Consider the following 15,111-nt stretch of genomic DNA (forward strand, 5'->3'; position numbering starts at 1 on the left):
TAGGGACTTGAAAATAGTAATACTAGCATATTCATGATTCATGATGCCAACTAGTCACGAACTTGAAACAGACTCCATCGCTATGCTAAAAAAAGTAAATCATACAACATCGCGCTCAGCACCGATAATCTCCGACTCTATGGCCCGGCGAATCGCACGTTCGGCTTCATTCGAGTTATCCTTGAAAACATGGTCCATCTGCTCGAGTGTCCGGCCCATTGTCTCCGGCACAAAGAAGTACGTCCAGATACCCGCGAGAATACAGAAAACCGCAAAGAACACGTACGCCCCGTAGCCGGTATCTTGAACGAGAGGTGGAGTGATGAGGCCCTGCATTAGGTGTTAGAATATACTCAAAGATAACAAGTGAAAAGGGGGCATGCTTACGATAATAAAGTTGTTGAACCAGTTCGAGCAGGTAGAGAGGGCGACTCCCTTGGCGCGCAGGGAAGAAGGGAAAATCTCAGAAGGCAAAGCCCATGGAACGGGGCCCCATGATGCACCGAAGGAAATCATATAGATTAATAGGAAGGCGGCGCTGACCCAACCCTGGGTTTTGTGGTTTGCCCAGTCGTCGCTGTAGATACCGACCATTGCAGCGATTATAATATGCGAAATTGCCATCATAACGGCACCGTACATTAGCAATTTGCGTCGGCCTAGTGTATCCATGGTCCAGATGCTAGTTGTGACACCGACCAACTGCAATACGTTGAGGACTCCGGACATGATGAGCTGCATGTTGGTGTCAAAGCCGAAGGTGCCGAAGAGAGTGGGTGCGTAGTAAATTAGAGCATTAATACCCACAAACTGAGGGCGCAGGATTATTAGTACTAATTGTTTGCAATTAAGGTCATTGTAGTACATACCTGTTGGAAAAACGGCAGTACGACACCGATGTGAGTCCGGCGCCAGCATCCTTTCTTGAAGCAGTCGGCCCAGGAAGCCAACTCGAGCAGGAATGAGTCCTTGCTAGAACCGCTCTGCAGATTCGGGTGCTTCTCAGCATTCATGCGCTGATGGAACTTGACTTCAGTCAGAATATCCAGATATTCCTGGCGGATACGACGGTCTGTGGCTGGTAGGTTGCGAAGCTTGGAAAGACTATTCAAGGCCTCTTCGTCACGGCCCTTGGACGCGAGCCAACGAGGCGAGAATGGCAGGAAGATAACGCCAGCAACCAGGACAAATCCGGGAATCATCTGCAAGAGGAATGGTAGGCGCCATGACCATTCTCCGGTCATGTAACGAGTTCCATAGGTAATCCAATAGGCGAGGACGATGCCGAGCACGATGCACCACTCTTCCATGACCAAGAGGGTACCACGGCATTCAGGCGGACCTGAAAGTGGGTTAGTCTGAACACATCGGCTTCACGCAGGGCTCTGGTATAACCTACTAATTTCGGATATGTAGAGAGGCGCAACCATCGACAGCATACCGATACCCACGCCACCAATCAGCCGCGCTACGGTCAACATAGGATAGTCGACAGCAGCAGTTTGTAGGACCGACCCAATTGTGAAGATGATAACAGCGACGATGATTGAGTAACGGCGAGAGATTTTGTCAGCAATCCAGCCCTGATTCAAGGCGCCCAGCAATGCACCCAGTTCAATCATAGCCGTCAGGAGACCCTTCCAGAATGCACCGCTTGAGCTGTCGATGCGAGGGAAAGTCTCCAGAAACTGGTCCATCACCAGGATAATAGACACGACACCCTGGTCATATCCGAATAGACTGGTATTGTCAGCAATTGAACTTCATGAAATTTAAATTTAATTGTCATTGGACCTTAGGCCAATACTTACAGTCCACCGAGCGTGGAGCAAGCCGCACACAGCAACACGAAGGGATTCTGCACCAAACCACGCAGACCAGGAGGCCCATAGGGCTCCCGGTCCGCCGTTATGTCCTCAGCATGATGGGTGAAGCCATCAGGTGTGAGTTCCTTTGTGAGATCTGTTTGGTCGGCCATTTGCAGTGACAACCTTGGAAGGAGGAGGAGATATTGAGATCAGACTTCAAGTTGGGAGCAGAGAAATAAAGAAGGCAAGAGTCGCCGCCGAAGATGCCAGATTAGGAAGAGGATTTTCCTATCTGAGGGTCATGAAGAGCCCTGGAGATTGCGGAAGATATTTATACATTCAGAGGCCGTTGGTAAGACTACTAGTAAAGTTCCTTCCAAAGGTAGGGCATTGGAGCCAAAGACCGACTCCGGATTGACTCCGAGTCGCGGCTGCGGGGGGGACCCAGTTTCGTTGCATCGATAGCTCGGTGACGGCAACCTGGGCACGAAACACAAAGGAGGGAATTGGTAGGGAGATCAGCAGCTAAGGTTGGACGTGGGGGGAGGTTGGAGTAATCCTGCAGGTTTCATTGGTGATATTGTGGATGTGGGGATCCCCGGAAAAGGAGAAGAAAGGAGGGGATTTTCGCCATTTCAAGGAACTTGGAGATGACAAGGTAATACTCGGCGAGAAATGCTTCTAAACAGGTTACACAGGTAGAGATATTATCTATGCTAAGCAGAGGAATGGTAATAGCTAGTTGCGACTGTGTTTATATAAAAGTCCCTCCCTACTTCAACTTCAACTTCAACCCTTTACCTCTCATTCTCCTCCACTTTCACTGATACTTTCTTACGTCTGCCTGCATCTGATCTCCCCAGACTAATCTCCAACCACTAACCACTCACTAAACAAACTTTCTCCACTCGGGCTGACTCCGACGATAATAAGGGTATTTGAATATCCGGCAGCCCAGGCCAAGCTCAGAAGATATGGCTAATGAAATCTACCTAGGTATACAGTATACTCTAGAGAATAAATTCATATACTATCCTACCACCTGAGTATCACTATCACACTATAACCCACCTCCAATGTGCTCTCAGTCCGATCTGATGACATCCCCCACGGGGTAAACGGGCCACACCTCGGGGCTTCTTCCTGCCCGACCCCGCCGAGTGGAGCCGCCGATTTCTCTTCTCTCACTCTGCTTTGCCTTGAATCTGCTCTTACTCTTGCATCCCCTTCTCGGAGTCCATTCTCCGAACCCACCTGCGGATTTCAGTTTCCGAACGACGTCACTTCTTACACCTTCCCTTCCCCGGTCCTCTACGGTAGTAATCACCACCACAACAACCATGGCTTCCTTCATGGAAGAGCTGTGGTCCAGCATCTTCACTCCAGGCCCCACCCCAACCCTCCTGATCGCGACAAATGTGACCTTTGCTGCCCTCCAACTCGTCTTTTTCGGCCTCCTCCTCGCTACCTCCAGCCTCCACTTTGTCGCACTCTCCCTGATTAGTGCCGGTCTGTGGTACTCCATCAACTGGTTCGCCCATGAGGTGCGCATAGCCCAGGACGCCCAGAACGCCGAGAAGGAGAAGGCCGAGTCAGACACCGCCGACGGGAAGAAGGAATCCGGGGACAAGGCCAGTAGCCCCGGTCCGGGTGCAGGCGCGGACGCCGACAGTGAAACAGAAACCGAGTCCATTACTCGGGGCAAGACGGGTCGATCTTCCACGGCGACGGGCAGTGTCACCTCGGGCAGACTCCAGCCTGCTGAACTGGACCCTCGAAAGCGTGTTAGCTCTGGTGGAGATAGTTCTGGATATGGGAGTACCGACAGCGAGTGGGAGAAGGTGGATGATAAGGCGTGAGTGGAAGTGAGGCCGTCCGGGAGTTGATCTCCGCCGGGCCACGCTTGAGCTCGTACCGTTCGCAGCTACTAGTCCTGGACAGGTCTTCTTACTGGGTTCTCTCTTCCTCACTTTGGCTGCCAGCGCAACTTTGTATTTTGCTATTCCCCGACTATGTTTGTTGTTCATATCTCATGAACGCGCCACGCTCTGGGTGGGATGTGATCATGCGATTTCATAGAGCACACTTTTGACTATTTGTATACCCTTGGAGCAATCTATGACTATCTTATAACTATTACCATTACCATTATTATTATCTATTCTACTCGATACCCTCCTCTGATGTGTTTGTCATACCCAAAACTTTTTGCGGGGAGCTGCTCCCACGTGATCCAACAAGCAACAAACAGCAACAGCAACCACTTCCAACCTTCAACCTCCTCTCCCCCTCCTCTTCTCCTCTCCTTTCCAACCAAATGTCTTGATGTTCCGCTAAAATGCCGTATCCGTGATCACAATGTTATCCACCATGCCTCTCAATACGGGCCGCCGACGCGTATTCGGCTCTGTTTTCTCCCCGCGTCTCTCGAAGCTCGCCCACCGCTCGCCTCGAGCTTCGATCACGATCAAGCTGCACTCGTTTCCTTCCAATCGACCGCCTCGCTCGCAACTTTGAAAGTAGACTCGCAGACGGGATCTTTCGTGTCCGCGCATGAAACAGTCGATCCACTTTCCGACCACGAAACATGGGATCAAGCATGGTCTGCCGCAACCGCCTTTCTTTCTATTCCAGATCATGGATTCGCTCCAATTTACGAAGCTAGGGATACCGATGGGAGTGAAATACTCAGGCAATTGAACAGACTCACCCCACCATCGAAAGAAACAGCCGACTCTCTGTCCTATCTAGCGGCCGCGGCACAACAAACCAACACTCTACAAGGCGGAGTCGGTTCGAGAGATTTGTTTAGCTGGTATAGTGATGAGATACGGCGACACTTCTTGACGAACATGCGAGGTGGATTATACCAGGTACGAAGCCTTGGAAAAAGCTTGCGCAGTTAAGGTGTTAATGGATTTGCAGGTCCTCCACAGTCCTCATGAGGCAGGCTTGTTACGCACTATCGTCGACTGCCTCCAATTGGCCTTTCGGATATACCTGGCCCCTATTCGACATTACCTCTTGCCATTGATTCCTGCCCCCGAACAGAGTCGCATATTCCTTCAACTTCAGCGGGGCTTCCATACAGTTGTCTCGTATTCATTGCCATGGCTACAGATCTCACCTCTATTAACCCAAGAATTTGCGCAAGACGCGCTCATCATCCTCGGTATCGACACTTTGCTTGAAGACCCGGACTCGGACGATGAAGGACAGGATGACATGGAAGTTGATGGGGAGTACTCGGTCTCGTACTGCGACTGGAACCAGGCCAATGAGGAGACTCGTGCGGGTATTATGACAGAACATGAAGACAACGAGGTCACGATAGCCCGAGATCGTCTGCTAGCTTTCCTCAACGGCTTGCAGCTCGTGGGACTTGGCGGTGACAAAGCCCAAAAGGTATTTGCGAATGTGATGAACATCATGATGACTGAGTTCATACGTGCGGCCTATACTTCGCAATGGGAATCCCCGACATCAGTACCGCAGCATCTCAGGCATTGGGTTGAGAATGTTTTTGCCCGTCTTGCCGTTCAAGTCCTCAATATTATCCACACCCAGCCGAGCAGTCAACCAACTGGTACACTCGATGTCAGTTTTGCAGATGTGGAAAAATGGCAAGAGATTGCCGTCTCTCGCCTAGGCGCACTACGGGCCAGTGAACTATTTGACGTTATTGTTGAATGGCCTGCCAGCACTGGAGCCGTGGAGGATTTGAAACATTTCACTACTCATCCTGCCGCCCGCGCATACGTCACGCAATCGTTTATTGCGATTCTAAACCAGCGGCTACTGCACCCTGGTGCCTCGACGGTGGAGATATTGCAACTCTACATCTCCATCATCCGCGCCTTTCACCTCCTAGACCCGAAGGGTGTCCTTCTCGACCGCATTGCTCGGCCTATTCGACGATACCTTCGTGACCGTGAAGACACTGTGAAGGTGATCGTCAGTGGTCTCTTGGCTGAGCCCCCGACTGGCGACACTTCGGGTCTTCCCTCCAGCCATGACACCTTGGTTGAGCTGTCAACGGAGCTATCAAAGGCACACCAACTTTCTCTACAAGGTAGTACTAGCGAACTGGACTGGGATGACATGAACTGGATGCCGGATCCCGTCGATGCAGCACCCGACTACCGGAAATCGAAGAGCTCAGATGTTATTGACAGTTTAATCAGTCTCTTTGACTCTAAAGAAACCTTTGTCAAGGAACTACAAACACTACTCGGCGACCGGCTTCTCCAGAAGCGCGAAGACTACGACCAAGAGATTTCTGTTCTCGAATTACTTAAAGTCCGCTTCGGTGATTCAGCCTTGCAGGCCTGCCAAGTTATGCTTCGGGATATCTCCGACTCACGACGGGTCGACCACTCCATCCGCCACGACCAAGGTCTTTCCAAGTCCCCCTCACGTGGGCATTCAAAACGCCCAACATCACGCCCCAGTCATCCAGATCTTCACGCAAAAATCTTATCTCGTTTCTTCTGGCCCGAGATCCAAGACCAGGAGTTCATCGTTCCGGAAGAGATATCCTCGCTCCAAGACCGTTACGCAGAAGGCTTCGAGGCACTCAAGCAATCGCGCAAACTGACCTGGCGCAACGGCTTGGGCCAAGTGACTGTGGAACTAGAGCTCGGCGACCGCTCCTTCTCGGACGAAGTAACAACCTGGCAAGCAACCGTCATCCACGCCTTCAACTCAACGACCGAAAATGAACAAGAAACGACCTCCAAATCAGTCCTTGACCTCTCCGCCGACCTAAAGATGGCCAGCGCTCTTGTTCGCAGCGCCTGCTTGTTCTGGGTCAGCAAGCGTATTCTCGCCGAAACATCCCGCGATACATTCCGTGTTCTAGAATTCCTCCCCACGGAAGCAGAAGTCGCAGAAGACTCTGCCAACAATGACGGTGGTGTCGGTGGTATCGCCGCCGACACAGGCGACGCTGCAGCTGCAGCTGAAGCAGCGGCCGCGGCCGCAGCGAAGGAAGCCGCTGAAGCGGCAGCTATGGAAAAGATGAACCTTTATTGGCAGTTTATTCTTGGCATGCTGACGAATCAGGGCGCGATGAATCTGCAAAAGATTGTTATGATGCTGAAGATTGTTGTGCCTGGTGGTTTCCCGTTTAGCAATGAGGAACTACGCGAGTTCTTGGCTGGGATGGTTTCCAAGGGCAAGTTGGAGATTGTTAGTGGAGGCAGCTATAAGCTTGTTCATTAGTGAGCTCTGTGGATTGCGTTGAACTGGCTTGGATTATTGCTTTTAGCCATGGCGTTGGCTGGTGTATCTTTATACCCTTTGAATGATGATTTATTACTTTTTGCAAACTTTGATCTCAAAGCCCGCTTCTCCAAACACCTTGGGTTCTCTGGGCTTTCATTCAACTTGAAAACTCAAGTATTAATCTAGTCATCGACCCCACCCCTTGCGGAAATTGCGACTACCACCGCTCAAGGATATTCCGGCAATGCAGGAGATAGACTACCGGCAGAAGATAACTATTCTGACGGGCTTAACGATCGGGTGACCATGGGCAGCCAAGTAGTCCCTATCGCTGGAACTGAGTATCGGCTACGAACTATTACCGGCATGAAACCTGATCCTCAGCACCAAGCTCCCACTCCTCGGCAGGAGAGTTCCCATCCAAATCCGCATGGCTCTCGTTCTTATTTCCCGGAAACTGATAGCTGGGACCCGGTTCAAAATTCCCTCTATCTAAATCCCCTCACGCCATCTCCACCCCTATTCCGCTCCGAGGCATGGAATTGACGCAGGCTCTGGCACCTCGACTGAATACTGGAGTCCCGTCTACACGTTCTCGTCCAACGTATGGAGTAGTAGTTATGCCCGGGCACTCTACATAGACTCATAGTTCTCGTCCTCGCGTTATGTCTCTCAAAGTGCCTTTATTGTGTAGTGGCTTTCATGTATCGCTTGTATCATTTAGATATTAGTGATTCACGAGTTATTCCCCGCTTGCGAGATATTTCCTCTCGCATTTGTTTTAAAAATTAGTTATGACAGAGGGGCGAAGTAATCTTTTCCGAGCACATAAATAGAGACAAATTTTCAGTCTTTCTTCTTCCTTTCCAATTCACCCAGCTGCAGTAGTTATTTCATCAATTGATTTACCTCGTTTAGAAACATCTCAGTTACAAGACAGCACACGAAATTTGAGTCATAATGACCACTATAGTTTCTTTACTCCCCACTCTTCCCAAACTTGATAGGGCTCTAGAGATCCAGGACTTTAGTAAGAGCTATACTCTGTAGAGAACCCATACTATCATATATGATACCTTACACACATAGCTAACGTTTTATAGATACAAGCAGCTCTTTAATAATACGAATCCGCCTACTGTTGCTAAGCGCATTGAAAATCTCGCCGTTATTTTCGTCCGTCACAAGGCTAAAAAGTTCCTTAATATTCACCTGATCCACGGCCACTTCAAAATCCCCAAGAATACTATCGTACTTAGAATCAATTTCCAAGGTTTTCCTGAGTTCAGTCAATCGTTTCCAGCTAAAGCACAGCAGATAGTGCTGACCGTTGCAAGGAAACTGATGATCTGCGCTTTATACTTAGTATCACGCATCAAATACTGCTAGTACATCTATCTCACAATAGCCAGGTCATTATCACGCTGGTAATCATATCTACTACTAGATAAAACCAAAATATCAAAATTACAAGAATCCATATGATTTCCGGCAAACATCACGGTTAGATATTATTGTAGATTGCATTGCAATTTTTCAATCACCAGCACTATCTACTGTAGCGAAATTGTCTTTTGAAACGGTTGCCCCCCCACTCACGTTGATATTGATCCCGCATAGTGATATAATTCCATTTGTTCCGAGCGGAGCATGGACCGCCACCGTGACGGAGTTGTCGTGGAATTTCCAAGAAGCGGCAATTTCACCATAGGGCGTCTGGCGCTTAGCACTGATCTGATCCAAATTCAATCCGTAGATGGAGGGCTCCAAAGCCCAGGTTTTCCAGCCTGCTCCGGTAGCCTTTAACCCAAGCATATACTCTGGTAGCACGTAGCTGGGGGCACTCGACCAGGGATGGCTAAATGATGCCGCAATGCTAATCGGCTTGCCGTCAAAGCCAATAGACTCCCAAACAGCACCAGTACAATTCTCATTTGGCTGCGCCATCTGATTCCACAAACCATTCAACATCAGACCCGCGGGGTGCGAGAGATTAGATGCCAAATTTTGATCGCATCTGTTACTGGAAGCAACTTTCATCACAGCCTCGAGCAAAAATCCGTTGGTGTTGGGGGAGATATACGTTTCTGGGGATGCTTTGACGCTGAATTGATCTCTGTATCCGATAGTCTCAAAAAGTGAAGGGAGTGCGGCAGTGATTGAAATCTTTGCTTGATCTGGCGTGGCGATACCGGAGAGAATAGAAAATGCGATGCTTGCCACCGAGTAGTCATTCATGCTGCTTGTTGAAAGTGCAAACGTTCCAATGTCTTGAGACCATAAGTGTTGGACTGCCTTGGTGAGATTATCCGCCTCCGAAGAATACTCTGAAGCCGTGGAATTGTGTCCAAGAGCAGTTGCGACACTGGCCATTTGTCTCAGAGCATAACACAAAGCTGCAGTAACAGCTGTGCCATTGGACGGCCCAAGCCAAAATGTATTTTCTTTGCCACCGTCGACAAGTCCAGTGCTGGGGTCGACAAGTAAAAGCAGGGCAGCGACAACATCTCTGGTAGGTAACCAGTAGGTCCGCATAAAATCGAGATCACCTGTGTCCGCATAACACGAATACAAGGAGTTCAAAGATAGCATTTCATAGTCCGCCATAGTTCCCGCTGCGGGAATTGGAGCTGGCGTTGAACCCATGGCCCCGTTTATCGGGACGTAGCCATTGGAGCTTTGTCGTTTGAAGCAAAACTCAAAAAGTCCTCGAGAGAAGTCGTGTCTTCCAGTCGTACTGCCTATATGGGGTTGTCAGAAGGCATATCACAATACAGAGGTATCGACCATACCCAAGCTGCGCACTGTGTGGGCAAAATCGCCAGTCCACAGCATACGATCACGTTTCGCACCGTCCAGACAAATGCTTTCTGAGTTTGTATGAACGCCATATTCGTGAAGAAAGCCATCTGTGCTCTCGGTATCGCCTATCATCGAGTTTGTGTAAAGAGTGGTACCGTTTGATGCTATAACTTTGACATTCTTGACGTATGCCGCTTGGTCGCGGAAAGGACCGAAACCGAAGGGACCAGTCGGGATTTTGGAGGGAGAGACCCGGGAAACCTTTTGATAGTCTGTCAGGGCGATCTCCACCGCTACCTGGCCATCGATCGAGATTGTCCATGATGCGCTGTTAATCTTAGTTTCGATGTGATACCATTTATCCTCAGAAATATCCATGGGGAGTTTGTAATGGAGCGGGGTGCCACTAGTCACAGTCGAGTTGATCAAATTAAAGCCGAGAACCAGGATTAATGTATTCGGCGGTAGGAGGGTTCGATTGGTATTGGTGAATGTAGTGCTTTCAGGATAATTACTCGTCACGAGGAAGTATGCTTGCTCTGTAAGGTAGGTCGGCGTAAAGGTCCCGACCACCCAACCTGTACCACCACGTTCAATCTTGGTATCGAATTTGAGGGTATACAGGTCGTTGAACTCGGGCTGAGAGCTTTTGGATGACAAGGCTGGCGTCTGTCCCCTCAAGTATACTCCATCAGGAGTAACCATCCATGTTGAAGGCTGCGAGCGTGCTTCAAAGCAAGAGTTTTCAAGGGTACGGGCACCTAATTTGAAAACTTCGTCGAGAGTCGAATTTGATGAGTGCAATTGCCCTGGTAATGTGTCTAGATCACTCCGCACTCGGGCCAGATTGATGCCCGCGGACCTGATGGTGATTGATGGGTTGCCAGACAGCAGAGTGATGGTTTGCCAACGATAACCACCCTGCAAGAAATAAGTCTGAATTGGACCGGTTTTGGTGATGGAAACCGTCTCGGTCATGAATGTGTTCGAGAGAGTATTTACGTAAACCCATGCTCCATCGCCGATTGGCGAGGCAAGCCCAGGAAAACTCTCTGCAAACTTGAACTCAACCTGGCTCGGGCCGTCGAGTTGCTCAACATCAATGTAAGCGAATCCGCCGACTTCCTCTCCAAAGTCGAGAGTGAGTACTGGTGACTCTTGAGTCAAGCGAATCTTTTGGGCTCCCAAGCATGTTGTCCGTCGCGCAGGCTCACCCCCGACTGAGTATCCCACGGGCGCAACTCTCGGGAAGTTATTTGATAACGTGGCAGATCGCGATATTTCTCTAGATAACCCATGAATCAGAACGCTTTCACAAGCTAAACGAGAGAGCTTAGTTACCGGGGGCTCAGGATCGCTAGCACACAGGTGGCCACATTCGTAACAGCGAATGCGAAAGGAACTCTCATCTTCACAATTGCTACTTTGACAACTCTGTAAAGATCATGATGGTTTCTTGGGAGAGGCCCAGCCGATCAACTTATTTTGAAATCTTGAAAATCAATGCCTCGGAAGTCTTTCAGCCGAACCCCGCAAAGGCAGTCAGCTTTTGGGAAGATTTTCTGGGTAAAGATGCCCCGGACGGGGGAAATGCGGACATCTTGCGGGGATTTGGCTTCAGAGGAACCCAAACTAAAGCGAGACGCTATTGATACACAAATTAGTCCGAAGAACCCGATTGGTCAAATGATGACAGCTTCCATACCTGTAAATCCACACAGGCTCTACTAGGCAAACCGCGAGTTATCCGCAAAGCACCAGGTTTGTATTGATTCCCCATACTAGTAGAAAAATATCAAGCTCAAGACTCTGAGCTAATCAGCTTCTCTTGTATTTAATGTTTCGTTTCATCATTGATAAATGTTGAGCTATCTGAATCAAAGCCCTGTTCAGGCATCTCAATCTTGGAAGTAGAACATATTGTATTCCCCATTTTTGGCATGCGGAATTAACCGTCTGTTTCGCCGAGGCATTTGCATCCAACTGGTAGCATTCAAGTTGATCTATGTTGATGGTGAGCATGTGCTATTAACTAAAATACTATCGTTGAAATGGACGTCAATAATGGTAGACCGCAAAGTCGCCATGTTCAATATTAAAACTCTTGGGTGTACATTTTCTTGAGGGTTTATTTTATGATCCTGAATCCACAGAGCCCCACTGGTCGCCCACGCCGCCATTTGGACCCACCTGTACCCTCTCCGCTCGGAGCGCACAAATTCTTCGATGTCAATATGTACCAGGCCGGCTGGCCCAATGGCAAGGCGCTTGACTACGAATCAAGAGATTGCAGGTTCGACCCCTGCGTCGGTCAATTTTTTGGTTAGTTGATGTTCTTTTTGCTCTATGTGAATTGATCTTGATGCGAACTGATCTTGTTGTCTTTCGAGCTGGCCATACAAAATTTAATTGTGTGGAAACCTAGAAACAGAAAAATTGCCAGATTCCCCTCGCCACTGAGCTCGATTCATACCAGTATATCGATTTCAAAATGACGCCTCCTTGGAAAATCTGGTTTCAAGGGAAGTTCCTCAAAGTAGTTTGCATCAAGTCATCCGGCCCTGTACAAAAGAGGATTTTCGTTTCTTGCGGAAGACTTCTGCAGAGTTCAATCACGTCTTCGAAAATGGTTGTATGTTGCGGCTTTCCGCGAATGCACCAACCGACGAGGATGCCATCCCAATGCTGATGCAACAGTTTCTCCTTTAATTCATTCAGAGCGGTCGGCACATTTTCTCCGTCAAAATCAAAAGCGACATTCATAAAACGTTTCGCTTGGTCAGGGGATTTGGTCCAATCCTTTTTTATCACGTCCTCGAGTCGATGGCCGGTCAGATAGTAACTCAAGCTGACTGTGAGGATCTGGATACGTTCGTCTGGCATCTTCATCAGGTTTTTTCTAGATTGAAGCGTATCTGTAGGCAATCAGTTAAAGAAACCTTTAGCCACCCAATGAGTTGCTAAATCCAGAGGCACCTACAGTTAAGCTTCAAGAGTTACTCATAAGAAATCACGTCTTGGAGATAAGACTGGAAGTTGCCGTCGGTCGGATAGGAATGCTCATTTATACTACACTGCTACTATACTAGTATCTTTACGGTAGAGGAGAAGCTGATTTCAAATCCAATTTTCAATCATGACCTAGTAGATGATTCCACCAGCGAGGGATTCGTCCATTCGATCAAATTTCCTGAAGCCATTGAGAAGCAGTACATATTTCCAAGGTTGCAAGTCGGATATTACCGGCGGCATATGCCCCACCCGTCGGCCGCCCACCATTTTACTACCCAAGATATGACGAGATTGCATGTGTATGACTGGATGGCTTTCATTCAGGTTTCATTCATCTTAGAGGGGCTCTAGATGGAAAGGACTTTCATAAACTCCAAGGCTAGTACCGTGAAAATGACTTCAAGTTCCAAGGTTCTAGTTAAGTACGCCTAGTAGGCACCCGTCCAACCTTGCGAACTTGAAGCTCTGGAGGTTTACAACAATTTTCGTCTCAATTGCTCGGATGGGTTCTGAATTTACATCTCTTTAGGTATTTGCACTTTATCCAGAGAAGCCAGCTCGGAGGTGACCAAACTCAAAGTAAACAAAAGTCGGACGCCTGGTCATGAGTCACTTCCCTGGACCGCCATGACTAATTCAAGTTCAAGTTGCACTCCACTTCAAGTTTGAGATTTGTATGTGAGTCAGTCTGTAATCTTCTCATCCTGTAGATTGTTTCCTACTACTTTCAAAACTGAAGACACCGTCGTTCAATTCAAGTTGACTAGTACTAGTACAACAAAATGCATGATATCGCCTCTTTCGAGCTGCCAATGGTAAGCATACAGCCTCGTTTCAGCCGAAAATATCAAACTCACCAGGAAACACTGGCAGTGGCTTTCCAAGAATGAGGACGCAAAAACAATTCTATCTGGAAGCGCCACACCAGCTCTTTCTATCAAGGACCTGATAGAACTGTCCACGGATAAATCACAGACCAGAAAAAATCTTTCCTTGGACAATATTCCTCTAGCTTTGGGCTCAGGAACCGGAAGCGAAGCCCTCCGCACCACAATCGCGACTCTATTTAACGATAGAATAACAGCCGCCAACATCCTCACAACAAATGGTGCGACAGGCGCAAACTCTCTCATTTTCCAGACTCTGCTTCGAGCGGGAGACCACGTCATCTCGATGTATCCATCCTACACACAGCTCCTAGACATGCCTGAAGCAATAACGGGCACACAAGTCTCGCTCTGGAAAATAAGCCTTGACTCAACCCATCAACGCAAAAACGAAAATTCAACAACTGGCGCAGGAGCAGCAGATCTTCTCGACATCACAGCCCTTAAAGCCCTCATAAAGCCAAACACAAAGATGATCGTCCTAAACAACCCAAACAATCCAACCGGAACCATGCTCTCGCCAAATCTCCAACAAGAAATCCTCTCCCTAGCCCATTCCCAAGGAATATTCGTCGTCGTAGACGAGATCTTCCGACCATTATACCACGGTCCCCCATCTACCCCACTCCCGCCTTCCTTCGCCGAAATAGACGCCTTCGACAACGCTATCATCACCGGCTCCCTGAGTAAAGCGTGGGGCTTGGCTGGTGTACGGGTTGGATGGATCGCGACGCGGAGTGAGGCTTTTATGAGCGCAGCGCTTAATACGCGATTATACACCATCAATGCCATAAGTACCCTTGACGAAGCCGTTGCTATTGAAGCGTTGAGTCCGCGGTGTCGGCCGCAGATTTTGCGAAAGCATTTGGATATTGCGCGGGTGAATTTGGAGATTCTGGAGCAGTTTGTTGAGAGGGTTGCGTCTGTTAGTATGGTTAGACCCTTTGCGGGTGCTACTGCGTTTTTGCGGATTGTGCTTGATGGTGGCCCCGTTGATGATGTGGAGTTTTGTATTCGGCTTAAGGAGGAGACGGGTGTTTTGCTTGCGCCGGGGAGTAAGTGCTTTGGGGTTGATGGGTCTGGCGAGGAGTTGAGGGGATTTGTGAGGGTTCATCTTACCGGGTCGTCGGATGTTTTTCGGGGTGCTTTGAGTGCTGTCGGTGGGTATTTGGAGAAAATTGGGGCCAAGGGTTGAAAGTCAGATGGAGGGTTGATGATCTATTTCTTTTGAAAGCTGGTGAGTTCATCTTTAAGGTCTTTTAGTAACTTGCTGCTATGTACGGGGTTTTTACTTGTTATACTATTTTGTCGGTTTGGATGTAATAGAAATAAAATGGAGGTATCACTCAATAATAAAAGAAACCTAATATCTACAT

General features: G+C 48.7%; 5 protein-coding genes across 5 annotated transcripts; 2 read left to right on the top strand and 3 right to left on the bottom strand.

The window, feature by feature from the left end:
• Nucleotides 1-99: 99 nt before the first annotated feature.
• Nucleotides 100-1,978, bottom strand: N7533_012714 (sugar porter family MFS transporter; the record flags this gene model as incomplete). Its single annotated transcript, XM_057109364.1, has 5 exons — nt 100-330; nt 388-810; nt 870-1,342; nt 1,400-1,740; nt 1,812-1,978. The coding sequence occupies 5 exons, from the start codon at nt 1,976-1,978 to the stop codon at nt 100-102; spliced, it is 1,635 nt and encodes a 544-aa protein (XP_056954465.1).
• Nucleotides 1,979-3,148: 1,170 nt separating this feature from the next.
• N7533_012715 (uncharacterized protein) lies at nt 3,149-7,031 on the top strand (the record flags this gene model as incomplete). The annotated part of the gene is made up of 3 exons (XM_057109365.1): nt 3,149-3,663; nt 4,066-4,681; nt 4,734-7,031. The coding sequence occupies 3 exons, from the start codon at nt 3,149-3,151 to the stop codon at nt 7,029-7,031; spliced, it is 3,429 nt and encodes a 1,142-aa protein (XP_056954466.1).
• A 1,539-nt stretch (nt 7,032-8,570) lies between these two features.
• On the bottom strand, nt 8,571-11,245 carry N7533_012716 (uncharacterized protein; the record flags this gene model as incomplete). The annotated part of the gene is made up of 3 exons (XM_057109366.1): nt 8,571-9,775; nt 9,827-11,121; nt 11,178-11,245. 3 exons carry the CDS (start codon nt 11,243-11,245, stop codon nt 8,571-8,573), a joined length of 2,568 nt encoding a protein of 855 aa, XP_056954467.1.
• A 1,108-nt stretch (nt 11,246-12,353) lies between these two features.
• N7533_012717 (uncharacterized protein) lies at nt 12,354-12,719 on the bottom strand (the record flags this gene model as incomplete). Its single annotated transcript, XM_057109367.1, has 1 exon — nt 12,354-12,719. One exon carries the CDS (start codon nt 12,717-12,719, stop codon nt 12,354-12,356), a length of 366 nt encoding a protein of 121 aa, XP_056954468.1.
• Nucleotides 12,720-13,630: 911 nt separating this feature from the next.
• On the top strand, nt 13,631-14,930 carry N7533_012718 (uncharacterized protein; the record flags this gene model as incomplete). Its single annotated transcript, XM_057109368.1, has 2 exons — nt 13,631-13,663; nt 13,722-14,930. 2 exons carry the CDS (start codon nt 13,631-13,633, stop codon nt 14,928-14,930), a joined length of 1,242 nt encoding a protein of 413 aa, XP_056954469.1.
• Between the last annotated feature and the right edge of the window lie 181 nt (nt 14,931-15,111).

This window comes from Penicillium manginii (genome assembly GCF_028828005.1).
Source record: "Penicillium manginii strain IBT 31320 chromosome Unknown utg000009l:1.0-3297300.0:1.0-3298630.0, whole genome shotgun sequence".
NCBI classification, from domain to species: Eukaryota; Fungi; Ascomycota; class Eurotiomycetes; order Eurotiales; family Aspergillaceae; genus Penicillium; species Penicillium manginii.